Genomic DNA, 24914 nt, shown 5'->3' on the forward strand with positions numbered 1-24914 from the left:
AATAAACTTCTGCTGATTCATGTTCTCAGCTTTCGACTCACCAGCTTGATCTTCTTCTCTTTGCTCTCGGAGGCTTCGGCCTCCAGCAGCTCCTTCTCCAGCTTCTCCTCCGCCTTCTTCCACTGCGCGCGCACACACACACACACACACACACACACACACACACACACACACACACACACACACAGGTCAACAGGTGAGTCTGTTTGCACCTGTTTGATCTCTGACGCCTCGATCAGCTGACGTACCTTCCTCTGCATCCTCGACAGGTTCTTCTTCTTCTCTTTGTTGGTCATGAACTTCCTCTTTGGTGCCGTGGCCTCGATGTCCTTCTTCACCTCGACCTCTTTAATCCTCAGACTCAGCAGCGTCCTCAGCACCTGGAGGGGGCGGGACTCTGCCGTCAGACATGTCACTGACGTGGTGCGGTTTGGTTGGTGTTTATGTTAAAGTGGACGTGATTTGATTTGGGTGCGTTTGTGTCGCTACCTCAGGTCTGACGTTGTAATTGAGGCTCTTGATGAGGCCGGAGACAACCCTCACAGTGGCCAACGAAGCTCCGCCCACTCTGTCCTGCTGGAAGAGCTTCCTGAATGCATCACAACACATGTCCGACACCTGTGACACACAGAGACACCTGAACGCATCACAACACACGGCCGACACCTGAACGCATCACAACACACGGCCGACACCTGTGACACACAGAGACACCTGAACGCATCACAACACACGGCCGACACCTGAACGCATCACAACACACGTCCGACACCTGTGACACACAGAGACACCTGAACGCATCACAACACACGGCCGACACCTGTGACACACAGAGACACCTGAACGCATCACAACACACGGCCGACACCTGAACGCATCACAACACACGGCCGACACCTGTGACACACAGAGACACCTGAACGCATCACAACACACGGCCGACACCTGTGACACACAGACACAGCTCTCACCTTCTTGGCGGGGTCGTTCATCAGCGGGACGAGGATGACGATGATGTTGTTGTGGAAGTTGAAGTGAGGCAGAGCGAGCAGCAGCTCGCACAGGCAGCGCACGGCGACCTCAGCCAGGCTGCGGTACGACTGGAAACCCACCGCCTGGCTGCGCTTCTTCTTCTTCTGCTTCCAGTCTGAACACGAAGGACACACGCCGTGAGGTATGTGCTTGTCTTTGCTGACGTGCACTGTGTGTTTGAGTGTGTTGCTGTGGTTGTGTACCTTTGATGACCTGCTCCAGGTCCTCCAGGTAGAACTTGTACTGACTGAGCAGGCCCTCTTCAAACTCTCTGAGCTGCTGAGTCTCCTTCTTCACCTGCAGAACAAACGGACCGAGCACAGGAGGAACGTGGAAACTTTTTATTTTCTCTGTTCTAGTTTCTTTAATTTCTCTTTTTATTTTTAATTAGTTTCATGAATAAAATGATTAACCCGTTTTCTTCCCTCTGTCATATAATGGAACAGGCATGTGTGAACGCATCTGATTGTGCTGCTGTGCAAACAAACACCTTAGTGGCCTTCTCCGCAGGGGTCAGGGGTCGTATCCTGTAGGTGGGGGCGATGTCTTTAAAGATCTCCATCAGAGAAACCATCACCAGCTTCCTGACCGTCACCGCCACACAGGGGTCAGACTCCATCAGCATCCCACGCAGCTCCTTCACCCGCTTCATCTGACCACACACACAATATTATACAAACTGTCCCTGTAAGTCACGTGTCTCTGTGTGCATCTGATTCTGGATCTGTGGTCCAGACTTACATTACTGAAGGGGTCTGAGATAATGGCTGATCCCAGACTGGCGATGAGCAGCTTCTTCTGGTTTATCTTCTGGACTCTGAGCTGCTCTCTCTGCTCTGCTGTCAGCGCCGCAACGCTCTCTGGCTCCCCCTCTGCACGGGAGCACACATTACAACCACATCAAGCCCAAGTCCCGAGACAGGCCAGAGCCAACGAGCCCCGAGCCAGAGCCAACGAGCCCCGGGCCAGAGCCAACGAGCCTCGGGTCAGAGCCAACGAGCCCCGAGCCAGAGCCAACGAGCCCCGGGTCAGAGCCAACGAGCCTCGGGTCAGAGCCAACGAGCCCCGGGCCAGAGCCAACGAGCCCCGGGTCAGAGCCAACGAGCCTCGGGTCAGAGCCAACGAGCCCCGGGCCAGAGCCAACGAGCCCCGGGTCAGAGCCAACGAGCCTCGGGTCAGAGCCAACGAGCCCCGAGCCAGAGCCAACGAGCCCCGGGTCAGAGCCAACGAGCCTCGGGCCAGAGCCAACGAGCCCCGAGCCAGAGCCAACGAGCCCCGAGCCAGAGCCAACGAGCCCCGGGCCAGAGCCAACGAGCCCCGGGTCAGAGCCAACAAGCCTCGGGTCAGAGCCAACGAGCCCCGGGCCAGAGCCAACGAGCCCCGGGTCAGAGCCAACGAGCCTCGGGTCAGAGCCAACGAGCCCCGGGTAAAGCAAAACATTTACAATAAGAATATTCCGTGTGTGTCTGTGTGTAAAGTGGTTTTCAGTGTTTCGTACCATTTTCTAACTCCTCTGGCTCCTCAGCAGCTTCCTCCTCCTCTTCCTCCTCCTCCTCTTCCTGCTGCTCTTTGACAACTTCAAACAAACAAAACAGAAGTGACGTTTAACCAATGAAATTAATCATCGGATCAATCGGCGGATCAACAGTGTGTGTCGTACCTCTCTCTACGCTCTGTGGGATGACTCCCGTCTTGTCTTTGATGGGCAGCAGGTGGATGACCTCCTTCTCCTCTGTCCTCGCCATCTTCCTCGGAACCTTCTCGTAACTCCGAACGACCTCTGAGCTCCGCTTCTTACCGCCGTGCACCGGCCCGCTGAGACACCCCACCGCACAAAACAAACACACCTCAGCCACAGTTTTCTTTATCAATATTCTGTTTATGAAAACTTTATCCACAATTACACAACACTGATGACGGACACCTGCTAATGGGTGTTTGTTTAGTTACCATGACGACAGGTCTCTGGTGATGAAGGAGGCTTGTCGAGCCATGGCGGTCATCTGCTGCAGGTCATCGTCCTCCATCATATCTGTGGGCAGACTCTCCAGAAACTCCTCCTCATCCTCCTCTTCCTCTGTCGGAGACACGCAGCAGAGAAGGTCAAACCCCCAGGGCAGCTGGGAAAAAAACTCAGCAGTGCATTTTGGGAGACGCAAATATTTTCAAACTTCACCAATATAAAATTGTGACTCATGACTTTTCTATGAGGTCATTAATGATGCTGCTCAACATGCTGCTGCGTTAGATGAAGCAGGTAAACTGTGACCAGCTCTGCGGCAAAGCTACCAGTTTTACAGCAGAGCTGGTCGTCCCTCACCTGGTCTCTTCCTGTACGTCTCCAGTGGACGGGGCGTCCTGATGGCAGCGTCCTTCACTGCCTGCCTCAGCCTCTTCTGTTCTTTACGCTGCTTCTTGGCGACGTTCTGCTGCTTCAGCTGACGGTTCTTCAGCTTGTTCTCGAGCTTCACGCCGCTCGTCTTCAGCAGGCGGCGGAACGTCGGCCGACGCTTCTTCGAGCGAGGCTGCAGGGAGAGAGGGAATCAGGAAAAACGCAGACAGATGACAACAGTAAAATATGCTTTTATTATCATCTCCTCATTCATCGATATCCTACTCTCAAAACTAAACTGTCAGACAGATACTAACTCGTCATGATTAAATGCCATAATTTAAAAAACAAAAACGTTTAAATAATTATTATCTATTACTTCCTTTAATTTTTTCCTTTGAATTATTTTTATATGCATAACTTGAGTGTTTTTCATCCATTAAATGTCCACAACAAAACCACATTTTCATTCAACAGTCTGAGAAACAGTGAAAACATCCGGAGATTCTGATTAAAGTGAGATCAAACAGAGAAAAGCTGCAAATCCTCACAACACAACAACGACTGGTAACGACTGAGTGACTCCAGAGATAAACTGATAACCTGATAACCAATCATGAGCTGAACAAAACTCAGCTGGTGTCAGAACTTTTTTCCAGTCTGTACAGAGCTGAGTAAACTCACTGTAACTGTGCATTAACAATATGTAATTTACATTTCTAATTAACACTCCTGGTCACTTATATGGAGGCTGATTTAATCTAAAGACCCACGCAGTTCAGGAAATGCTTCCTACCATGTTCAACAAAGTGGGAAGCTTTCACTGTAAGCACGGTAACTTTAAATTCAAACATTTCCCTATGGAGTATGGTGGTGTCGCAGGGATGAACAGGAGGGCTCCATTCTGTGACTGAGCTCACAGTGAAATGTTGATTTGAAGCTGATCATTTTCTGGTTATCTCACTTTGAGTTTGCTCCCGTGTGAAACTTTAAATTCTCAGATTTCTCTATGGAGTCTGGAGCTCACACAAACTGCGGGTTTATTAAACGCAAACAGCAGCTGTGGAATCTGAGATAACGGGAGAAATGAACGGTGGCCGACGGTGGGAACTTACCGGACCCATGGCGGCGGGAACTCTCCGTCGCACTCACAGCTTCAGGCCGAGGCTTTGTTAACCGTGCTCGGTGTGTGTGTAACAGCGTGAGCCGCTGTTTGGGTGAAAAGCTAAACACCGTCCGTGGCCGCACGCGTGTTGATGTGAGAACCGGGTTCAGAGCGATGACCCGGTAACAGTCAAACAAAGTCTCCTCTGTGAAGACAACAGCGACACCAGCGGCGGGAGGACCGGAGGGACAAAATAATCCGAACAGCGGCAGATCACGTGACCGCTTTATTATCAGCTCATAGTTGAATAAATACAGAAGAACAAAGGGAACATGGACTGAGCTGGACTCAACAGCAGAGAATGAAAAGCAGACACCAGAACCAGGTCACCTGCTCTTTCATTTTACAGGTGAGATGAGTTCACTGATTCTGTCACTGCAAACATGAACATCCACAGAGGTTTTCATGTTTCCATGAACCGCCGCACACAAACAGGTGAAAGAAATAAAAGCAGCTGGGTTCAGCTGCTGCTGGGCTCTGATTCTCCGCAGGAACTAAACACCTGAGAGAGAAAAAGGAAAAACTCTTTACAGCTGCATCTCTTCACAGTTTACTTTTTCCAGCTGTGTTCCACAGGTGTGTCAGGTGACTCACCTGACTCCACTTCCTGTTCCCACTCAGCACGGGCGTGGCTGAGATGCAGGAGAACAGCCTATCAGAGAGCAGGTCTTCATCAGGGAGGCGGGACAGGAACTGAGCTGGGGGAAGGACAAACCAGAATAGTTTCCTGTGTTTGATGAGGCTCCGTCCCTAAAGACAGACACACATCAGATATACTCACCGATGCTGATGAGGTCCATACGCAGCAGGACGTCCTGGTACAGTCTCAGGATGCCCAGAGCCGTCCTGAACAGGAACTCCTCCCCATCCCGAAAGAAAACGTCCCAAACTCTGCACACCACGTCCAGAGGGAGGGGCTTTGTGTAGAGAGACAGGATCCTGAGGGTGTGTGTGTGGGGGGGGGGGGGGGGGGGGGGGGGGGGAGAAGCCTTTAAAAACACATCAAAAATCCATTAAACTGAACAATTCCATCATTATTCATATAATTATAATTAATGGGCAGCCAGTTTCCCTCTGGACTCTGTTGGACTGCTCCTTTAAATCTAGCTTTATTTGAGGTCTAATGTAATTCAGAGACTCACCAGTCCATGAGGTAGAGGTCAGGGGTCAGACTTAAAGACTGGAAGTAAAGAAAGAGACAAGGAAGAGTCTCTTCAAATAACACCTGGAAGGCCCCAAAATACCTGAGCATCTACAGACAGAGGGAAACAGGAAGCACAGAAGAAGAGACAGGAAATGACATGTGTGATCAATTTAACACGTTTCAGATTAAAATCCGGCTCAGGTTGAGGTCAGGGACTGACCAGCTGGTGGTCCACTCTGTAGAAAGCCAGCTGACAGGGTCTGTTGATCAGGTTGGAGAAACTGACGAAAGCTGCGATTTCGTCCATATTCAGGATGAAAACGGCTGCTACAGAGGACATGCCCTGCACCTGGGCGAGAGACACAGAGACTGTGAGACAGACAGAGAACTGAGGGGCTCTGCTGGATCAACCTGCAGAAGACAAATCAAAGCAAGGTGAGCTGTGGGGGGTCAGAGGGAACTGGACTACAGTCATGGACATGACATGTTTAAAACTTTAGACTTTAGAGACAAGTCCAAGTCATGTCTCAAGTCAAAAGAGATCAGAGACGCTCCAGATGTGTGTGTGTGAGACTCACATATCCCACATCAGGTCTGTAGCAGGTGTAAGCTCCCAGAATGCTTTGCAGCAGGTCGTGGTAAGGACCACCCTGCAAAGTAAAAGTCTGAATTCACTTCCTGTCTCCGCCCTCTGGGTGGTGCAGGTCATGATGTTTCAGTTTGACTCTATCTGACTCTGCTGTCCTGAGTTCTACTGTCCCACCTTCTGGAAGATGCACAGCGAGGGGAAGGTTCTGGAAATGTCCCGTGTGATCAGCTCCAGACTGGACTCTCTGCCAGACAGAGACACGTCGTCTGCAGGTAAACGTCTCCAGGTGAGTGAGGACATTCAGTCAGACGTTAAACTAAATCTGAAGTTAAACTGCCTCCGTCTCTTCTTACCTTCCAACTCTGTCTCACTGAGGCTCGTCCACTTCTCCTTCGCTCTGGACAGAAAGATCTCATACAGCTCTGAGGAGGAGGAAGAGGAGGAGGAGGAAGAGGAGGAGGAGGAGGAGGAAGAGGAGGAGGAGGAGGAGAAAAGACACAAAGTTTGTTCAAACATCAAAACATTTAAGTTGAGAGCAGAACCAGGTCCATGTAAACCGGAGTCCTCCATGCTGTCCATACCCGCAGTGATGTTCAGCTCATTGCTGATGGCGAGGCTCCACACTCGTCCCCGGACACTGGGGGGTAAGCCCCCCCACCACAGGTCCCGAGCACGCCGACTCCACCTCCTGAAACACAACAGAAACACTGCTCACAATCTGAATCTAACACAACGGGCTGATCCAGACTTTCTTCACGGGTCCATAATCCACCTGCCCGGACAGAGAAAGACCTGATCCTCAGGGGACGGAGCTCAGCCAGAACAGGCTTCTGATTCTGGTCTGAACTTCTTACAGCGACGTCTCAGATCTAAGTCCTGAGTCCTGTGCTACCAAGCAAGATCCGTGGTTAGCCAGATAACTTCAGGTTTAACTCCGGCTTCACCTCTAATGACAGGAGGAGACTCTGAGCAGAACTGTTCAGACTAACGATCAGAAACATGATCCACACACTGATCAATATTTACACACACACACACACACACACACACAGTGGTCGTACATGGTGTCCCAGTGAGGCAGGATGTGCTGGTTCCAGACCAGCGTGGCGCTGGAGATCACCTCCTCCTGTCGGAACCTCTCCTTCATCTGCTGCTGCCTCCTCTGAGCCTCCTTCAGCTCTGACAGGGAGGACGACACACACAGGACGATCATGGACAGACAGTGTGCGTGTGTGTGTAAATATTCTGTTAAACCCCACCCGTGTGGGAGGTGCAGCAGATTAAAACAAACAGACCTCTCCTCTTGGCTCCGGCCACCATCTGCTCGTACTGCTGCCTGTGTCTCTGGGTCTCCTCGGCCGACTTGGTGGGAAGATTCCTGCACATGGACAGAGTCGGGACACGAGCTGAGGGACAGGAAGTGCTGGACAAACAGACAGCGCTGACCTTACGCTCCGTTAACGTGACGTCTGCCCACACATCAAACATCTGACCAACACTGACGGACAAACATCTGCTGAGGATGAGTTTTCCTGTGCAGATCTGGGATCAGCTGCTCGCGTTGCTGCTGATCTTGATGGCGATTGGTCAGAATGTGTTTGATTCTGTGTTACCCACAGGGGGATGTTATTCCACAGGTGTCTGACAGTTTATTTCTGCGTAACCAGCTGATTCAGAATTATTTCACCAGTGAAAAACAGATCAGGTTTTAATTCATGTTTGTAAATCAGACCAACGTTAACGCAGAACGCTGTCTGAGCCAATCAGGACGCAGACTTTAGCTTCCTGCAGCCGCTGACCTGAAATGACCAAAGAGGAAATGGAACAAATGGAAAAAATATATGTCAATAAAGGAAACAGGAAGTGGTCATACGGTGGGCGGTCCTCCAGGATCAGCGCTGTGGTCGACAGCGGCTCAAATTCCACCTTCCTCCTGTTCTGCTGCCGCGTGGCATGATGGGTAGGAGAGCTGCGGGCCTCAAACTCCTGCAATAACATCACAACACACGCCTCAGTCGCCATGACAACAGGAGAGAACAATTGATGACAAGAGTCAGACACTGACGGACTGACAGCGACGGGTGGTGATCATCAAACTACAGCGAAGACCTTCACCTGCACAGACGCTAAACGCTGACACTTCCTGTCTCCGTTTTTTCTTTGTTGTTTGTTTGGAAAAGTTTCCAGACAAAGTTCGCCTCATTTGCATCAAGTTACAGATTTTGAACTTTCTAAAAATGCAGCTTTTCGTGCTCCTGTCAGTCCCACATCACCCACAATGCAATGCTGCCTTCACTGGTCTTTACTGTGAGACCTTCAGGGACACAGTGTGAAGCCGGTGCTTCCTCCATTTTGGACCCACTGTTCAGTCAGAGGTCAGCTCTGTGAGGACGGCTTGCTTTGACGGCTTTTTGTCAAAGCCTGACCTTTAAATGCTCAGCCAATGAGACGACGCCTGTTTGTGATGTCACCTCGAAGTGACCAATGATGGACAAACATGTTAAAAAAGGTCTCACAGACCCAGGCAGACAGACAGCTGTTTTCCTCAGTGTGTTCTCTGACAGCTGCTTCCAGACGAAGCTCCGTGTTATTAACACTGAAACAGCACTAAGGTCAGCACATGCTGAGACGAGCTCGGGACTTCACACGTGTTCAGACTGAACGTGGAGGTGGCACGCATGAAGGCATGAAGGCATGAAGGCATGAACATGTTTCAGCCTGAGCGAAGAAGCTGCGATTATCACGAAGCTTTGAAAACTGATGACAACTTAATGAAGATGATGGATGATGGAGCAACAACACGCAGGAAGACGAGCAGCAAAGAGTCCGTACCCCCGAGTCCTGCAGGTCTGGAGAGGACAGACTGACTGCTGCGCTTTGCTGGAGGGAAACAAGGCAGCGTCATCTGACTGATCTCAGATCAGACTCACTGCTGCAGCTGTTCAACTATTACACACAGATGGAAATTGATAAAGGCACCAGGACCTCCTCTGCCTGGTCCTGGAGCTCATCCGTACCTGCTGGATGATCCGGGCCTGTTTGGATGGACTCTGTCTCGGAGGAACTTTTCCAAACAGCTTCCAACCAGCAACACTGTGACTGACGGGTCGCTGCTTCCTGCTGAACACACACACAAACACACACACGCTTTACTCGATTAAAGGTTAATTCAGTTTAATAAATTAATGCAAGATAAAGAACTTTAAATATTAAATGAATAAAGTCATGAACAGATTATCAGACAAGTCTGACTATAGTAGTTTAGAGGGTTAGGGCCTCTGTTGTTGTGTGTCTTTGTTGTGGGTGTGTGTGTCTTTGTTGTGGACATGTGTGCGTCTTTGTTGTGGCTGTGTGTGTCTTTGTTGTGGACATGTGTGCGTCTTTGTTGTGGCTGTGTGTGTCTTTGTTGTGGACATGTGTGCGTCTTTGTTGTGGGTGTGTGTGTCTTTGTTGTGGACATGTGTGCGTCTTTGTTGTGGCTGTGTGTGTCTTTGTTGTGGACATGTGTGCGTCTTTGTTGTGGGTGTGTGTGTCTTTGTTGTGGACATGTGTGCGTCTTTGTTGTGGCTGTGTGTGTCTTTGTTGTGGACATGTGTGCGTCTTTGTTGTGGCTGTGTGTGTCTTTGTGGAGGTTTGACTCACGTGATGAGACATTTGAAGTGATATTAATGAAGCGACTGATGACTGTGGTCGTTGTCGCCCTGTTACTGATGCGTCTTACCTGCTGAAGTACTCGATGATGCCCGGCCTCCTGGACTGCAGCTCAGACTCGCCCTGAACCAGCTCACCTGAAGCGCTGCGCCTGCGGCCGTACGTGTTCCTGGGGCGAGGAGCGGCATCGGGGGGACTAGGTCGGCCCCACGGCTGCTCCTTGATGAAGGCCTCGTCATCGGAGCTGACCTCCCCTGGGTCAGAGGTCACATCCCCCACCTGCGAACCGGAGTCCGAGGTCAGGGTCACAGGGTTTGCATCTACCTGAGAGGCCTCTGATGGCTGTACAGAAGAAGAAGAAGGGGTGGGAACATCCAGGTGGAGGTCAGTGCCCAGCCCGTGACAGGGGTGAACCTTTGACCCCTCAGTGCAGGACGCTAAGCTGTCTGAGCACAAACGGTTTGTTTCCACGTTTGGATTTACCCTGTCTGTATGTGACGTACTGGTGACATCATCACTTGTATCAGGCCCCGCCCCCTGGTCGTCACATGCCTTCCTGACATCAGAGCAGCTTCTGATTGGTCCTTGTGGGCCATAATCGCAGTGATGTGAACACCACGGACTGGTGGTATGACCCTGGGTGATGACGTCAGCAGATGAGGCGGGGTCATGATGATGATGACATGGTGAGGGCTTGTCCATGCTGTTTCCGCTTCTTTCCATTTCACTCCGTCCACAGCGTGCGTTCACTTCTCAGCTCTACATGTCCATTTATGATTCACCCGAAGTTCCAGGTTTTATTCTGCAGGTAAACCCGATGGCTTCCGGTTGTTTTGTTTCAGGTTTTATTTTGAAGGTGAGCCTCTCTGGTTTCCGGTCTTGTTATCGCTGACGGATCGGTGCCTCGTCTCTGCGGAGCTCCTGTCGGCGCTGCTCGGAAACAAACCCAGCGGCGGCTCCTCCTTCTCGGTGAACGGACAGCGGATTCAACCGGAGATTCACGACCGGGACACGGAGGCGTCGGTCCGGCAGAGAGTCGGTCGGCCCGGCCGCTCGCGCCCTCCGCAGTGACAGGTGAGCTCGGGGAGGAGAGGCGCCATGTTCTCAGTTCCGGTGACGTAGGAGGGCTACGCCAGCGTGACGTATATTGTATGTTTTTTAATGTGTGTCCTTTTGGAACAGACGAAACCTGTGACAGCAGAATGAACCTATGTTCTGTTCTCACTGTGTTCGTGTCATGTGACTGAACATTAAGGCTTAAAATGAACCTTTAACAGCAGCTGGATGGAGACAGATGTGCTCACTCTGCAGAAGTCTGTAGGTTTAATTAATATTTTCCAAACACATGAAAAATATTATTTAGAAAATTATTTTTTTTAAAAAAGCAACAATGTCCACATTTACAGACAAAATCAGTCAAATAATGAACTGAAATTAACGGTTTCAACCAATCAGAATACAATATTTCAGTGGGCGGGGCTTATATCCAGTAGGTGTCAAGTGAAGCTCCAGATAATCAATGAGACATGAGACTTGAGACATGAGATCTGAAAAGGTCAAAGGTCACAGACTGTGTTCACAACATTGACTCCCAGAGAGCACTGCTGTGAGAATCATCCAGTCAGAAACCTCATGGCAACAGACGACGCTGAGGCTCATGGGTAGTGTAGTATTTAAAGTGAAAGAACAAAAACTGGATACTCTGGCTCATCATCAACATCACTCAGGAACATTATACCTGAAGCAGACGCTCCGCCCCCATCAATACATATCTGATCTGTTCCGATCACTGATCAGTTCAAACAAATCCACTTCCTGTCTAACACACAGCAGCTGTCAACGAATCTCAAACTAAAACTCCATTAAAGAAACTGAATTTTATTCCAAACATTTGAAATGGTTTGCTCTGAATGTTCCAAACTCCATAGAAAAAAATGTACATTTTAATCCAAACAGTAAATAAACTGTAGCTTGTTCTCTCTGAGTGGGCTCTGTCAAAGAAACTGAGAATTTCAATTTAAACATCCTGAAATAAAATCACGTTTGTTCTCCCTGAATATTCCAACTTTATTCCCAACATTAACCTGACGAGAGGAGGAGAGTATTCCACATTCAAGCGTAGCCGCACTTGTGCAGCTTCAGGTTGCGTTGGTCTGAGTACCTCTTCCCGCACTTGTCACAGATGTACTGCTTGCCGCCGGCGTGGACGTGTCTCTTGTGCGTCCTCAGGTGGCTGCCCTGGCTGAAGGTCTTGCCGCAGATGTCGCAGGTGTACGGCTTCTCTCCGGTGTGGACGCGGAGGTGCAGCTTCAGGCTGTTGGCGTTGTTGAACTTCTTGTCGCAGGAGCTGCAGGCGAAAGGCTTCTCGTTGGAGTGCGTGCGGCCGTGGGAGATCAGGCTGCTCTGCTGGCTGAACGTCTTGCCGCACTCCTGGCAGCTGAACGGCCGCTCGCCGGTGTGGATCCTGCGGTGGATCTTCAGGTTCACCGACTGGCGGAAGGTCTTTCCGCAGAGGTCGCAGCTGAAGGGGCGCACGCCGCTGTGGATCCTCTGGTGGTTCTTGAGGTTGACGGCGTGGCGGAAGGTCTTGGGGCACTGCTCGCACTTGAAGGGTTTCTGTCCGGTGTGGATAAGCTCATGAGTTTTGAGCGTGACGGCGCGGGTAAAGCCTTTCCCGCACACGTTGCACACGAAGATCTTCTTGCCGGTGTGAGTGTGTGCGTGGCGGTGCAGGTTCTGCAGCAGGTTGAAGCGGCGGCCGCACACCTCGCAGCCGTGCGGCTTCTCCCCGGTGTGGATGATGGAGTGCGTTTTCAGCTGCGCCTGCTTGGAGAAACATTTCCCGCACTGCGGACACTCATACGGCCGCTCGCCGGTGTGCGTGCGCATGTGGCTCTGCATGCTCTGCCTCTGACGGAACGCCCGGCCGCAGACGCTGCAGGTAAACGGCTTCTCCCCCGTGTGGATGCGGTAGTGAGACTTCAGGTTGCTCTGAGACGTGAAGGACTTACCGCACGCCGTGCACATGAAGTATTTCCAGGTGACGCTCTGCAGAACAAACTCAGGTGAGCTGGAAACTTTCTGCGGCTGCAGGTCGGGAGGAACCGGCTGAGCTGCTTCAACTCGAGCTCCTGGAGGGAAGAACACAGACAGTTTAAAGGATCTGCGTCAACACACGAGGCGAGGCGACGGCACCGAGGGAGGACCGCCTCCACCGTCACCTGCAGCAGAGTCATGTCATCGTTTCAACCCATAATCGAAATGAATAAAAGCTTCCTCTTGTCCCCCACGTCTCTGTCCAGCAGTCACACCTGTGCTGATGATACCTGACAGGTGAGAAACCTGCCACCAGCACAAACTGCTGCATGCCAGTCAGCGAAGCCTCAGAGCCTCGTTTCACCTCCAGTACGAGCTGGACCCACAGAAACCTGATCCGATCGGAACCTGATCGGGGACAGATATCGATCTCTGACATGTATTGACAGATATTGATCAGGTGCTCACTCTCAGCGATGGCTCCCAGGTCGATGTTTCCATGCTCGTCTTTCACGGTGACCGCCATCACAAACGGAGTTTCAGCACCCTCCTCCTCTGGTTTGCTCTGCAGTGGCACAACATACAGACATCACGGTCGGGTCAGTGAACGCACCACTGATGAGCAGGTGAGGAGCCTTACCTGAGCGGACCCATCTGTGTCAGAGCTCTGCAGTCGGAGACCGTACGAATGTTCCAGCTCTGTGGCGGACACATCACACTTCACGTTAGTATGCCATCATCCCGATTGGTGTGTGTGATTGCGGGGGCGGGGCCTCTGTACATACCAACTTGTGTGTTGTTGAGGACATGGAGGACGCTGGTCTGAGGTCTCTTGCCCCCTCTGCCCGACTCCAGCTCCACCAGCAATTTGGCTTCATCCACGATGTTCATGATCTTCCCCAGAGCCTCGTTCCCCAGAGTCTCCATGATGGAGGCAAACAGCACCTGTCACAGGTCAGAGGTCAGAGGTCAGACACACCCTTGACTCAGACCTGAGCTTTTAATATGAACCAGTTATCTCATGTTTCTCTTCTCACCCAAACACAGATCAACAGCGTTTTGATGATTGGATCATTTTGTTAAAACACCAGAGATCAAACGTTTTTAAAATCTACCGTGTTACCGGTCACTCAGCACTACGACCCCACCACCGACACCACCACCGACAACACAACCGACACCACCGCAGAGCACAGAAACACTCAGAGACGCTGCCTGACACACACTGATCATCCAGGGACCAGCCGCCCCGCTCCTCACCAACTTCTCCCGGCTCTCGGCCTGAACTGTGGCCGGCAGAGGCGACTCTTCCTCGGCGCCGCTGCCGGAGGTGCCGGTCCGGACCTCCAGGCTGAGCAGGAAGGCCGCGCTGTCCTCCACCAGCTTCTGGAGCTCCGCCACCGCGGCGTGGACCAGAGACTCCATGACGGTAGCCAGCTGGGTGTGCAGGGCCACGGAGGAGCTCATCCCGCCCGCCGCTGCTCCCGCTGAACCCCGGCTAATGGCTGACGGCCTCCCGCCCGACGGACAGCATCCGCCCAGCACCGTTTGTTCTGTTTCAAGAGCTTAAGTAAATCAAACCGACACTTCAGGAGAAAACGACTCCGGCAGGAACCAGCTGACAACAAGCAGCACAGGCTGAACCGGAGGAAGGCTTTTATTTCTCTTCCGGGTCGGACAGGAAATCGGTCCGCATTTTCAAAATACTGTGCTCCGTTACTGAAAGAATCCTGGACTCCCGGGGAGGAGGATCGTCCCAGAGGGGGGCGCAGTCTGCACCGGATCATTGTCGTCTCATTACGCGCTGAATCGTTCAGCCTGCACAAATCTAATGAGACGTTTCTGCCCGTGACAGAGTCTTAAAACTTTATTTTGAAGAGCATCCGGTCTCTCCTCATGTGACCAGTCTGTGAAACAGAGACACAGATGAGACCTGCTGCACCTGAAGGAAGGAAGGTGAGTGAGTGTGAGCTGCTGTTTCCACAACATCATATTTGGTTTTCACTGAAAACACACACACACACAAACACACACACACACAAACACACACACACACACACACACACACACACACACACACGACTCTGTTTAACTTGTGTGTGATTTCTTTGCCTGCACCTCTTCCTGTTTTCCGTCTGCTGGAGGACAGTCTGGACCTGATGGATCCTCAGACTGGATGAGCTGCGGGTGGGACACGTCCTGCAGGTGAACAGCTGACAGGAGGACATCGATGGAGGCTGTTTTATGTTTCTTGTGAATAAATTTTGAAATATTCCTGCTGATGTTTTGTTCATTCAGGCCAATATCATTTTAGTGTCTTTGATATTTTCATGATTTTATTGTAATTTCAGCTTCATTAGTCAGGAACTGTGCTCACTGATCAACACGCCTGAAGTTAGCGTGTCTTCACTGACCTTCAGTGATCACGCAGGAAACCCACACATTGTTCTGTGTGAATCTGTTCCACCTGTGCAGCAGCATGTTCAGAGGCAGCTTTCTGTTTCACTGTAAAATGTTATTAAAAGTGAATTATTCCAGTCAGAGTTTGCACAGATCAGATCAGAGGGCAGCAAACATTAACTTTCCCTTTGGAAACACAGAGGTGACACGTGTTAAACTGACCACAGATCTGTTCGTATCCTGTGTGAGGTGAAGGAATAAAAGCAGCGGACACGTTCCTGAGCTTCACTAAATATACACACTGATGCTGTTTGACTCTTATAATTCTTTGTCTTCTTTCTGTTTGTTCTTGGTTTTGAAACTACGGTTCCTATAATGCTCTGGGGGATGTAACCAGGAAGCACAGTGCTTCCATGGATTCAGCTCTGGGCTGCAGCTCAATCCCTGTTTTTATCCTGTATCTGTGTCCATTCAGTCCAACTGTCCCAGTAACAGCAGCTGAATCAGCTGTGATCAGCTCCTGTCCGCAGTGAACCATGGATGGACAGACTCCTCTCACTGGATCACTGTGAAACTGAGGGAAACTTAAAAACAGCAGGATTCTGAATGAAGTTCTGCAGGATGGACCTCAGAGATGATGATATCCCCAGGAAGTGAGGTCACACTGAATCATGTGTTCAGGTCTGACCCAGCTGAGACTCTGACAGCGCCCTTCAGAGGGATTCTGTGAAGTTCAGCACTTTTCCTCCATGGACTCACGGCTAGTTTTTGGACCTGGTGGTTCATATGAATCGATTTCTGTGGGTGGGTGAAATCTGAGCTCTCTGGACATGTTATCTGCTCCTCAGAGTTTGGACTTTACTCTCCGTCCCTGTGGCGTCCCTGCTGGTCCATCCACTCCCTGATAAGGCGGTTGGCGATGGCATGTTTCGGGGGAAGCCAGGTGACGGGGGGGTCGGCTCGCCTGGGCGGAGTCTTCACCTGCAGGGCAGAGGTGATTTCCTCCAGACTGAACCAGCGAGCGTCCTCCAGCTCTGTATGGTCCACGTTCAACTGGACAGGAAACAGCACAGCAGGTCACATGACACGTCCTCAGTACCAGTGGTTCTACCTGTGCACCTGCAGCTGAGGCGTACCTCAGGGCTCCTTCAGTATATTCAATCATGGATTTAATGAATGATAAAAAAACATAACAAAACAAAACAAAAACATATAACATATAAATCAGACAGGTGTGTGTATCAGAGCTCACCTGAGTGTGGGCAGGACTAACAGAAGCGTGGCAGCCCAGCATGAAAGAGCTGTGAGGGAAAGGCCAGTGCTGTGAGGAGCTGTAGGAGATGCTCTGAACCTCCAAACCCACCTCCTCCGCTACCTCCCTGCACAGAGCCTCCTCCAGAGACTCACCTGGAACAGCCACAGACAGACAGGTCGGTTAGCTAGGTAAATAAACAGGAAACCAGGTAAACAGACAGGTGATTAACAGGTGTGTGTGTGGACTGGTGAGACTAACCCATGTCACAGAAACCGGCCAGAGCGCTGTACATCCCCCGAGGGAATGACGACTGGCGACCCAACAAACACCGTTTCCCATCAGACACCAGGACGATCACCACCGGAGACATCTGCAGGAAGACCAGGGGAGACCATTCAGACCAGGAGAGACCGAGCAAGGACTGGAAATCTACGAGCTGGTTCAGAACTAGACTGAAGCAGGTGTTTACCTGGTTTGGATCTACTCTAGATCTGGTCTTTAGTTAGTTTGGATCTGGTTTGACTCTGGTTCAGTTCCGGTTTGAATGTGAATCAGATCCAGTGTGTATCAAGTTCAGATCTGGTTCAGAGTTGGTCCAGATCGGGTTTAAATCTCAGTTACTTTAAATCTGATTCACCTTTGGATAGTAGACGATGCCGCTGCTGCTGCAGAGTCTCTGACTCCCGGCCTGGTTGCGGAGGGTCGGTTGACCCGTAGCACTGCAGAACCTGCTGGTCTGATGCCAGCGCAGCAGAGCCTGACCCTGTAAGACAGACCGGGACCAGGGACAGAACAGGTCATACAGATAATCCACACCAGCAACTGTTCAGCCAACAGGTCCCATCTTTAATTTGGGTGAACCCTTTAAACTGCACTGACTGTGAGTCATTAAGACTTCCTGCAGTATTTCAAAATTAAAGCATGACAAAAATGAAAGAGAAATACTCAGCGTCCAATTGTAGTTTCTGACCTTGGCCACTAGAGGCCCCTCTGCTCCCGTCAGCAGAAAGAACGCCTTCCTCAGGTCAACAAAGTTTCCTTTACACTCTTCTTCTGCTGCTGCCTGATCCAGTTCTCCTACAGACCACAGCATTGGACCAAAACATCAGACCAGAACCCAGAGTTAATCCCTTATCTAGATTAATGTGTTCTTACCAATGTCCAAACAGAACTGAGCCTGGTTCTGTTCAGAACATCCAATCAGAACTGACTCCTTCAGCAGGGATCCGTCTGAACCGAGTCTCTCCAGGATCGCCTGCACATCTGGAACATGAACCATCATGAACTTTTCTAACTGTAGTTTCCTTTCTCAGCTTCTATACTTCTCCGGTCTGACACCAGAGGTTCTCTTTCTATGTTTCCGTATCTTTGGCTCTATACTTTCTTTGCTTGAGATTTCCCCCCTCTGGTTGTCTACTGGATAATCTCTACCTGAGGTTCTGTGGTTCTGAGGTCCTGTACCTGAGCTGATGAATGCTGCTGGTCTGAGGGTTCCTCTGTCGGTACGGTGCAGCAGAGGAGACAGGCGGTGGAACAGGAAAATGCGACCGTTCTGCAGCGCTGCAACACACGATGCATCATCCTCCTTCAACCTGTTCACATACCTGAGAGAAAATCAGCCTGTTAATCAATCAGTTGATCTGTTTACCATCAATCAGCTGATCAGTCCGTCAGATTTCTGGGAGTTACCGAACCTCGTCCTGGAGACGAAGCTGCAGTGGCGGCGGGTCGGAGGACATTTTGTAGCAGAGAGGAGAATCCTCAGAGGACGCAGCATGGCTGCCACTGAACTCCACCCGAACCAGTCTGGACTGATCTGGACTGGACCTGTTAGAACAGGCTCTGCTGCCTGTAGTCAGGGAACAGGGACCAGCAGCACAGATGACCTGTGTACAAACAAAGACACAAACACAAACAATGAACGTGTGACAGCCAAACCTACCAGGCATTAAACACTGAACGTTCTCACTGTCCAGGTAAATGTCTCAGTGAATGAATGAATGAATCCCAGAGGATGAACCCTTTATGCTTTAATGACTTCGTGATCTTTCCTCCAGCGCCACCTTCAGGACAAAGTGTACACGTTAGCTGCAACAAGAGACTCTAACACACACACACAGGCTGTTACAGTTTCTCCGCCAGATCTTGATTTATTGGAATATGTTTGTGCGACAAAGATAAAACGATGAAAACGTTTGACAGTCGCCTCGTTAACCTCAGCCTTCCGGAGGACCGGGCCTTTGCTGGTCGTTACTGTAAAACAGTCCGGTTTCAGGTCTCAGCTCGGCTCTGATATGCATGTTTACCGAAAAGAAGGGAAACGTTAAATTGGCAGATTTTTGAATGGAATTTGGCGAAAAATGTCCCACAAATCAAACGATCGGAGAAAGGGGCGGATTACATGGATACAGTCACAGAGCAGTGCGTTTCAATCAATGTGTACTGTACAAACGTGTGTGTGGTCAGATACCTGCAGGAGCCTCTGTGACCTTTTCTTCTTCTTCTTCTTCTTCTTCCTCTTTGTTTGCAGCTGACGCGTCACTGCCCCCTGGAGGAAACAGCAATTATTAAAAAACTGCTCCGTTCTGCCCATAAATGGTGTTTTTACTTAGAGTTTTTTTGGCTTGTAAGTAGAAAACCCAGCTGAAAACATTCCACCAGACTCTGTTTAAAAAGCAGACATTTTAAAGTTCTGCTTTTTGCTAAAACAAAATGTAACATTCATTTCAGTCAAACTCTTGATGAATAATAAACAATTTATACATTCATTTATTGAGTTATAATTCGTCTTTGCGTCTCTGTTCTCAGACAGATAATTAGATAATAATCAACAGTAACGATAAGCTCAGAGAAACGTCTGTTTATGAATGTAAAACAAAAACTTGACTGCCTCTCTGACCAGGCCCATTCCAGCTGGTAAGAAGGACGGACTACAGTTCCCATCAGGCCGTTCGGTCGTGCGCATGTGGCGGAAAGTTGCTGGTGGCAGGCAGCAGCATCATGTCTGTGTTTATGGATTTAAACCTGAGCTACACGGCGGATAAGAGCAGACTGCAGAGTATGATAGAGACGGCGGCTCACCGTGAGTCTCCTCAGCCCAGCTGTACCTCCAGAAACCCGCGTTTAACGCCTGAGCGTCAGCTACTGCTGCGCGGAGGCTAACCCAGCTAGCAGCAGGGCTCAGCTAGCAGCAGGGCTCAGCTAGCGTTCTCTTCTTATTTAGATAAAACTGTATAAACATGATTTAATACGTGAGTCAAGCAAATAAAACACAAAGGATGCAAAAACTTAATAAACCTCAGTGTTTTCCACGCATCCTGTGATTTGTCAGCACAATCAGCTGTCGATAAAGAATATTCAAAAAGGAAATACTGTGAGTTCGTCTCTTCTTTTCTTCCTGCAGTCGGTTTCTCCACAGTCGCCATCAACTACGTGTTTGAGCCCACGACCAAAAAGAAACAGGTGCGTGTCCTCACCTGCTGCGCTGCGTTCAAGAACAGTCACACGCAGGAAAAGATTTCAGCATCACTGTGTCACCTGACTTTTAATTTGTAACTCTGTTTTATTTCCTGTTGGCAGGAGATCCCCACCCCAACACCGATCAATGAGCTGATCGATCAACTGCCCATCGTGCAGGTGAGGACGAAGCTGATGATGTAGATGAATACGTATTTTCAGTACGTTAACACCTTTGTGTGTGTGTGTCAGGGTCGCTCTCGTCCAATCAGAGTGCTGAACAGACTGACGGTGGTGATGTCAGACTCCAGTCACTTCGTGAGTGTTGATGTTTTATTTTGGCGTCTGTCCTGACGTCACCAGGTCTGAAGCGCACGACGCTCACGTGTTTACCTGTGTGTGTTTACCTGTGTGTTCAGAGGCCGAACGCTGCAGAGTATCGGAGTTTCGACCTTCTGGCCGTCCAGCCCACCACAGAGAAACTCTTCCATGTGAGAATCTCATGTTACGATGTTACTGTGCTCATTGAGAAGAATCCAACAGTGTTTAATATGTGTGTGTGCGTGTGCGTGTGTGTGTGTGTGTGTGTGTTCAGGCTGCCTGTATGTTGTATGATGTCGACATCATCTGTATCTCAGTCACAGAGAAACTTCCCTTCTTCTTCAAGAGAGCACCAGTGAACGGGGTGAGAGTCATCATCATCTCCATCATCATCATCATCACCATCATTAAAGAAGTGTAAACACACTGTGTGTGTGTGTGTGTACCTGTGTGCGTCCAGGCTGCAGACAGAGGTCTGGTGTTTGAGGTCTCATACGCCGCCGCCATCAGAGACTCCACCATGAGACGTTACACCATCGCTAACGCCGTCAGTCTCATGGAGACCTGTAAAGGAAAGGTACCTCCTCTTTGTCTCAGCAGGCTCCTGTAGCTGTGACGTGATGTGTTGTCAGGATGATGTCACCATGATATCACATCACGCCACAGGTTGAACTTGAACCTGAGTCGAGGTCAATAAATAGAAACAGTAGAAAAACCAGAGCCGTGTGTTTCAGCCTGCTCAGAGCTCACAGACTGTTTCTGTCTCTCAGAGTGTGATCCTGTCCAGTGCAGCAGAGAAGGTCAGTGATTGGTCAGTTATCAATCTGTGATCAGTCCATCACTCAGTTATGGATCAATATCATGATGTATTGATCAGTATTCAATCTGTGTTTCAGGCTCTGGAGCTCAGAGGTCCGTACGATGTCGCCAACCTGTATCCTGCTTCAACAACAGCAGCTCAGTGTGTGTGTGTGTGTGAGTGAGTGAGTGAGTGTGAGTGTGTGAGTATGTCATGTTGTCTTCCTGATCTGCCTCCTCAGAGGTTTGTTGTTCAGTTTGTCAGACGGAGACGCCAAAGAATCCATCTCCTCCACCTGTCGCTCAGTTCTGCTCCACGCAGGTAAGTCAGAGTTAAACCTGAAGTTATCTGGCTAACCACAGATCCTGATCATAGCACAGGACTCACATCTGATCCTATCACATTGTTTGTTTGTCGTCAGAAACCAGGAAGACGGCCAGTGGGATCATCTACACCATGAAGAGCTGCGGTGGCTCGTCCGGCCAGCAGGAGGCGCCACCACGCTGTGACCACGGTAGGTTTACAGTCAGGACTCTGGAGCCGCTCGCAGAGACAGCTCGTTCATACATGAACTGATGGAATGAAATGAAAACGTCTTAAAAGCTGTGAATTGAGGTTCAGGAGGAGGCCTCACCTGTAGGTGTCAGGTGACCAGAACCCATTTCATTTCCTGTCACACGTCTCAGGATCAGTTTCAGCTGCACGCTGACAAGCCGCTTTTGTTTTTTTAACAGGTGAAACTCCTGCTGCCAAGAGACACAAACCTCCCACTGATTGACAGCTGAGGAGGGCGGGACCCGGGGAACTCGTCTGACGTCTGAGTTTTGATGTTTTTTGTTTCTTTGTTTGTTTTTTTTCTAATAAAATTCGAAGAATCTCTTTGGATCTTTGGTTTTATTCTGGAACATTTGAAGTCACAGGAAAAACGTTGGCATCAAACAGCTCACAGAGTGAAAACTTGACTGCAGTCTGTCAGACAGAGTGTTGGCTTTATCAGTCAAAGGAAACAGACCTCAGACAAGTTTTTAGTCAAAGGTTTTATTTTGAAATTGGGCTGCCATGCAAATGCTGGCCTCTGATTGGTCAGACCCAAAGCAGGAAGTGGCATTATGAAAAATAGAACTCTGCAGGAAGCTACATTCAGTCAGGTTAAAAATAAAACGGTTAAAAATATAAAACTCTGCATCCGGTTACAGGCTTATGTCCCTTTTACTGAGGCTGATACAGATGTGGATACCTGACAGATCAGACGATCTGATTGGCTGTCAGTGAACACATGATGTAAACAAACACTCTTGTGGATCCCTGATGTTTCGTTAGCTGTTTGTTCTGCACTCAAAGCAGTAAGAGCCCTTTACTACGTGACAATGATGACATCAGAGGCAGCACGGAGGTCAGAGGTCAGAGTCACTGGTTACTGATTACTTATTAGCTGAAAGACTACATGAGTTTATAAAGCGAATGAGTTCACTGCACACCGTTCACGAGAACCAATCAGACGTCAGGTAGGAGGAGGAAGACAGTCTGATTGGATCGGAGACGCAGGGGGGTGGGGCTACAATGCTCAAAGGAGCGTTACGCTGAATTTCCTACAGGTTCTCCAAATTCCACCTGATGGTGCATTCAAGGACACGGAGACGTCTGAGGTTTACGAGTGAAAAGTGATGAGCTCTGCTCAGTTTGGCTGATTCAGGGTCAGTCTGGCAGATCGCAGGGAGAAACTGAGGGGGTTGAGAAAATAATCGTCAGGAATGAAACACCAATCACCTGGAGTTAAAGAGACAAACGTGACAAAGAGGCACCTGATTGGTCTTTTAAGTTGGCGTGGTAACAGGGTCAGCTGTTTTCTCACAGGACCTCCAGACAATGTCTGCAGTTTTCCTTTCACACATGCAGCACATGATCACACACTGTCCATGTGACACAGGTAGGGGGCGGAGCCTGGGCAGCACCTCCGGGCTGCGACCCGCTCTGGTCGGACATTACACGGACTTTGTAACAGGGTAAAGTCCGTGTAATATCCAGTCCAGCTCATCTGGACTTTTGTCCTCACATACAGTTCCTCCAGGGGACGTCCTGAGTTCAGGGCGTGTGTGAAAGCAGCAGAGACCTGGGTGCAGCAAGGAGGCGCTGCGGGCTGGGCGGAGTCTGAACGGCTTCTGTGGGAGTGTCTTTGATCAGCTCAGTGTCCCGTGATGTGGCTGATGTGACCCTGAAATGAAAACATCGTTTACTGTGAGCCGAACACAAACGCAGCTGAGTCAGCGTCTCTCAGATCCCCGTGAAACTCTGCCGCTTCGATCACTGGGAGGAGCGACGGTCAGAAACTCTGCTGTGTTTCTATGGAGAGCTGTTATCAGAGGTCAAAGGTCAGATTATAAACCAGCTTCAGCAGGTTCGATCATGTGACCTGCAGCTTCTCCTTCATCCACAGGTAAACTGCACCTTATCAGCTGTTTACAGCCTCACAGGTGTTTATTACCTTCCTGTTCCTGTCAGAACAACAGCAACACACACACACACAATGAACTTACTGATTCTCCTCCGAGACATCTGGGACAGCAGAGCTGAGGAGGCCTGGGGTGGACCACACCAACCTGCATCACACACACACACACACACACACACACACACACACGTGTCAGTGCCTCAGATCATCAGAAAAACATCAACAAAATCAGAAAAGACAGAAAATCTCTGCTGAGGAAAAGACATAAAAACTACAGGACAGTCGTTCACTCCAGCTCCCAGAATACCTTTCAGCAAGAACCGTCCAATCACAGAGCAGAACGTTCTGTCACATGAGCTGCTAACAGCACGTGGGAACTGAACAGAACCTAAATCCTGAACCAGTCTATCACAGCAACAATATCAATTTACTGCCAGTTGTCATGACAACCTGCACCGACCTGCTGCTCTTCATGATGATTCGTCACAGTGACACTGTGGATCGTTTCCATTGGACATTCAGCTGTCTGAAGCCCCGCCTCCAAACATACCCGCTTCTGAAATCAAACATCATCATCATCATCACCAGTCTAACACTGAGCTAACCGCTGTGTCTGCTGGAGCCATCAGACAGGTGTTAGCCAGGTGTTAGCTCATTCACTCATTAATCAAACATCTGCAGGTAGAAAACAATCCTCAGTTACAGCCCTGATCTTCATCATCATCTTCCTCTCTCAGGTGTCTCACCGCTCTGCTCCACGGTTGCGGCTCCAGACTCCTCTTCTTCAGGAGGTTAGCACACTGCATGCTAACAGCTAACAGAGCTAACAGAGCTAAAGGCGCCTCGGTCCACCTGCGAACCGGGGACACTTCGGTTCGGTTAGCCGGGAGCTAACAGGCGGACTGACTGTTCTCCAGCTGCTGCTGCTTTTGTTGGGCGACCTTCTGTTGACCGGCAACTTTAAGTTTGAGGCGACGAGGACCGAGGTCAGCCTTTCCGGGTAGAGACGAAGACCGTTCTTCATAATAAAAGCACCAGCATTTCCGCTGAAAGAAAGATTTTTAAAAAAAGTGAAAAATTTAAATGTTTAATGAATAAATATCCTAATTAAGGGATAAAAATACCGGTAAAAGAAGAAAAACGTGTTAGCATTACAAACAGAAAATCAAAATGAACAAAAAAGAAATAAAAGCAGAAATGGAACGAACCGTTTCTTTTACTTTGAAGTCCCACTCACTGAACCGGAAGTAGTATTTCCGTTTTTTCACCCGTCACGTTTTCACGC

At 49.8% G+C, this 24914-nt stretch overlaps 5 protein-coding genes and 1 long non-coding RNA gene across 15 annotated transcripts in view; 1 reads left to right on the forward strand and 5 right to left on the reverse strand.

The window, feature by feature from the left end:
• Positions 1 to 4634, reverse strand: part of noc3l (NOC3-like DNA replication regulator) — a 5591-nt gene extending 957 nt beyond the window's left edge. Inside the window, exons 1-12 of the mRNA XM_041029467.1 lie at positions 4480 to 4634; positions 3353 to 3557; positions 2983 to 3109; positions 2693 to 2847; positions 2531 to 2608; positions 1774 to 1904; positions 1523 to 1684; positions 1236 to 1329; positions 972 to 1147; positions 490 to 618; positions 249 to 380; positions 42 to 122 (exon numbers count right to left, since the gene is read on the reverse strand). Of these exons, the coding sequence (XP_040885401.1) occupies positions 42 to 122; positions 249 to 380; positions 490 to 618; positions 972 to 1147; positions 1236 to 1329; positions 1523 to 1684; positions 1774 to 1904; positions 2531 to 2608; positions 2693 to 2847; positions 2983 to 3109; positions 3353 to 3557; positions 4480 to 4488 (1479 nt within the window). The 5' untranslated portion in view covers positions 4489 to 4634. The remainder of the gene's footprint in view (positions 1 to 41; positions 123 to 248; positions 381 to 489; positions 619 to 971; positions 1148 to 1235; positions 1330 to 1522; positions 1685 to 1773; positions 1905 to 2530; positions 2609 to 2692; positions 2848 to 2982; positions 3110 to 3352; positions 3558 to 4479) is intronic.
• Positions 4635 to 4742: 108 nt separating this feature from the next.
• LOC121175796 (TBC1 domain family member 12-like) lies at positions 4743 to 11142 on the reverse strand. Of its 5 annotated transcripts, XM_041029641.1 has the most exons (16): positions 10397 to 11138; positions 10216 to 10255; positions 9984 to 10182; positions 9280 to 9382; positions 8136 to 8248; positions 7558 to 7640; positions 7324 to 7441; positions 6844 to 6950; positions 6616 to 6684; positions 6437 to 6528; positions 6252 to 6323; positions 5894 to 6022; positions 5672 to 5781; positions 5311 to 5468; positions 5124 to 5227; positions 4743 to 5031 (listed from the first exon to the last, which is right to left on the reverse strand). In XM_041029641.1, exons 1-16 carry the CDS (start codon positions 10634 to 10636, stop codon positions 4990 to 4992), a joined length of 1779 nt encoding a protein of 592 aa, XP_040885575.1. In that variant the 5' UTR covers positions 10637 to 11138; the 3' UTR covers positions 4743 to 4989. The 5 variants fall into 5 exon arrangements, with proteins under 5 accessions (XP_040885575.1, XP_040885573.1, XP_040885572.1 ...); XM_041029639.1 differs by having other exon boundaries at positions 9984 to 10255; XM_041029638.1 differs by having other exon boundaries at positions 9280 to 9379; positions 9984 to 11140.
• Positions 11143 to 11215: 73 nt separating this feature from the next.
• On the reverse strand, positions 11216 to 14577 carry si:ch211-207i20.2 (uncharacterized protein LOC568537 homolog). Its single transcript, XM_041029642.1, has 5 exons — positions 14210 to 14577; positions 13735 to 13894; positions 13590 to 13648; positions 13418 to 13514; positions 11216 to 13044 (listed from the first exon to the last, which is right to left on the reverse strand). The coding sequence occupies exons 1-5, from the start codon at positions 14414 to 14416 to the stop codon at positions 12026 to 12028; spliced, it is 1542 nt and encodes a 513-aa protein (XP_040885576.1). The 5' UTR covers positions 14417 to 14577; the 3' UTR covers positions 11216 to 12025.
• A 672-nt stretch (positions 14578 to 15249) lies between these two features.
• On the reverse strand, positions 15250 to 20042 carry nudt13 (nudix (nucleoside diphosphate linked moiety X)-type motif 13). 4 transcript variants are annotated; one of them, XM_041029644.1, is made up of 10 exons: positions 19902 to 20042; positions 19075 to 19152; positions 18299 to 18490; positions 18066 to 18208; positions 17760 to 17867; positions 17575 to 17681; positions 17242 to 17367; positions 16863 to 16974; positions 16602 to 16756; positions 15250 to 16402 (listed from the first exon to the last, which is right to left on the reverse strand). In XM_041029644.1, the coding sequence occupies exons 3-10, from the start codon at positions 18379 to 18381 to the stop codon at positions 16208 to 16210; spliced, it is 1029 nt and encodes a 342-aa protein (XP_040885578.1). In that variant the 5' UTR covers positions 18382 to 18490; positions 19075 to 19152; positions 19902 to 20042; the 3' UTR covers positions 15250 to 16207. The 4 variants fall into 4 exon arrangements, with proteins under 4 accessions (XP_040885578.1, XP_040885577.1, XP_040885579.1 ...); XM_041029643.1 differs by having other exon boundaries at positions 19686 to 20042; XM_041029645.1 differs by lacking the exon at positions 17760 to 17867 and having other exon boundaries at positions 15251 to 16402; positions 19686 to 20042.
• Positions 19556 to 22059, forward strand: rpp30 (ribonuclease P/MRP 30 subunit). 3 transcript variants are annotated; one of them, XM_041029647.1, is made up of 12 exons: positions 19556 to 19686; positions 20008 to 20066; positions 20184 to 20240; positions 20313 to 20378; positions 20480 to 20551; positions 20656 to 20745; positions 20842 to 20958; positions 21152 to 21181; positions 21278 to 21315; positions 21422 to 21501; positions 21602 to 21694; positions 21915 to 22059. In XM_041029647.1, the coding sequence occupies exons 1-12, from the start codon at positions 19605 to 19607 to the stop codon at positions 21956 to 21958; spliced, it is 828 nt and encodes a 275-aa protein (XP_040885581.1). In that variant the 5' UTR covers positions 19556 to 19604; the 3' UTR covers positions 21959 to 22059. The 3 variants fall into 3 exon arrangements, with proteins under 3 accessions (XP_040885581.1, XP_040885582.1, XP_040885583.1); XM_041029648.1 differs by having other exon boundaries at positions 19557 to 19686; positions 21602 to 21685; XM_041029649.1 differs by having other exon boundaries at positions 19557 to 19686; positions 20728 to 20745.
• Positions 22060 to 22181: 122 nt separating this feature from the next.
• On the reverse strand, positions 22182 to 24682 carry LOC121175802. Its single transcript, XR_005892788.1, has 4 exons — positions 24376 to 24682; positions 24090 to 24185; positions 23715 to 23777; positions 22182 to 23392 (listed from the first exon to the last, which is right to left on the reverse strand). It is a non-coding gene; the product is annotated as an uncharacterized LOC121175802 (long non-coding RNA).
• Positions 24683 to 24914: the final 232 nt, after the last annotated feature.

The sequence above is a fragment of the Toxotes jaculatrix genome, chromosome 21, assembly GCF_017976425.1.
Source record: "Toxotes jaculatrix isolate fToxJac2 chromosome 21, fToxJac2.pri, whole genome shotgun sequence".
Classification (NCBI taxonomy): Eukaryota; Metazoa; Chordata; class Actinopteri; family Toxotidae; genus Toxotes; species Toxotes jaculatrix.

Bases quoted from the DNA above. Each gene is read 5' to 3' on its own strand.
- LOC121175796 (XM_041029637.1), bottom strand. From the start codon at position 10,636: ATGGAAAGAAGCGGAAACAGCATGGACAAGCCCTCACCATGTCATCAT. The intron at 6,023-6,251 runs GTGAGTCTCACA...TCTCTCGCCCAG, and splicing joins ACAGACCTGATGTGGGATAT to GTGCAGGGCATGTCCTCTGT. The intron at 5,228-5,310 runs GTGAGTATATCT...TCCTTCCCCCAG, and splicing joins TATGGACCTCATCAGCATCG to CTCAGTTCCTGTCCCGCCTC.
- si:ch211-207i20.2 (XM_041029642.1), bottom strand. From the start codon at position 14,416: ATGAGCTCCTCCGTGGCCCTGCACACCCAGCTGGCTACCGTCATGGAG. The intron at 13,649-13,734 runs GTATGTACAGAG...TGTCCGCCACAG, and splicing joins CCTCAACAACACACAAGTTG to AGCTGGAACATTCGTACGGT. The intron at 13,045-13,417 runs GTGAGCACCTGA...TCTTCCCTCCAG, and splicing joins CCTGGGAGCCATCGCTGAGA to GAGCTCGAGTTGAAGCAGCT.
- nudt13 (XM_041029644.1), bottom strand. From the start codon at position 18,381: ATGCTGCGTCCTCTGAGGATTCTCCTCTCTGCTACAAAATGTCCTCCG. The intron at 17,682-17,759 runs GTAAGAACACAT...TGTGGTCTGTAG, and splicing joins TCAGTTCTGTTTGGACATTG to GAGAACTGGATCAGGCAGCA. The intron at 16,975-17,241 runs GTGAATCAGATT...GTCTTCCTGCAG, and splicing joins GCATCGTCTACTATCCAAAG to ATGTCTCCGGTGGTGATCGT.
- rpp30 (XM_041029647.1), top strand. From the start codon at position 19,605: ATGTCTGTGTTTATGGATTTAAACCTGAGCTACACGGCGGATAAGAGC. The intron at 20,067-20,183 runs GTGCGTGTCCTC...TCCTGTTGGCAG, and splicing joins CCACGACCAAAAAGAAACAG to GAGATCCCCACCCCAACACC. The intron at 20,552-20,655 runs GTGAGAATCTCA...GTGTGTGTTCAG, and splicing joins CCACAGAGAAACTCTTCCAT to GCTGCCTGTATGTTGTATGA.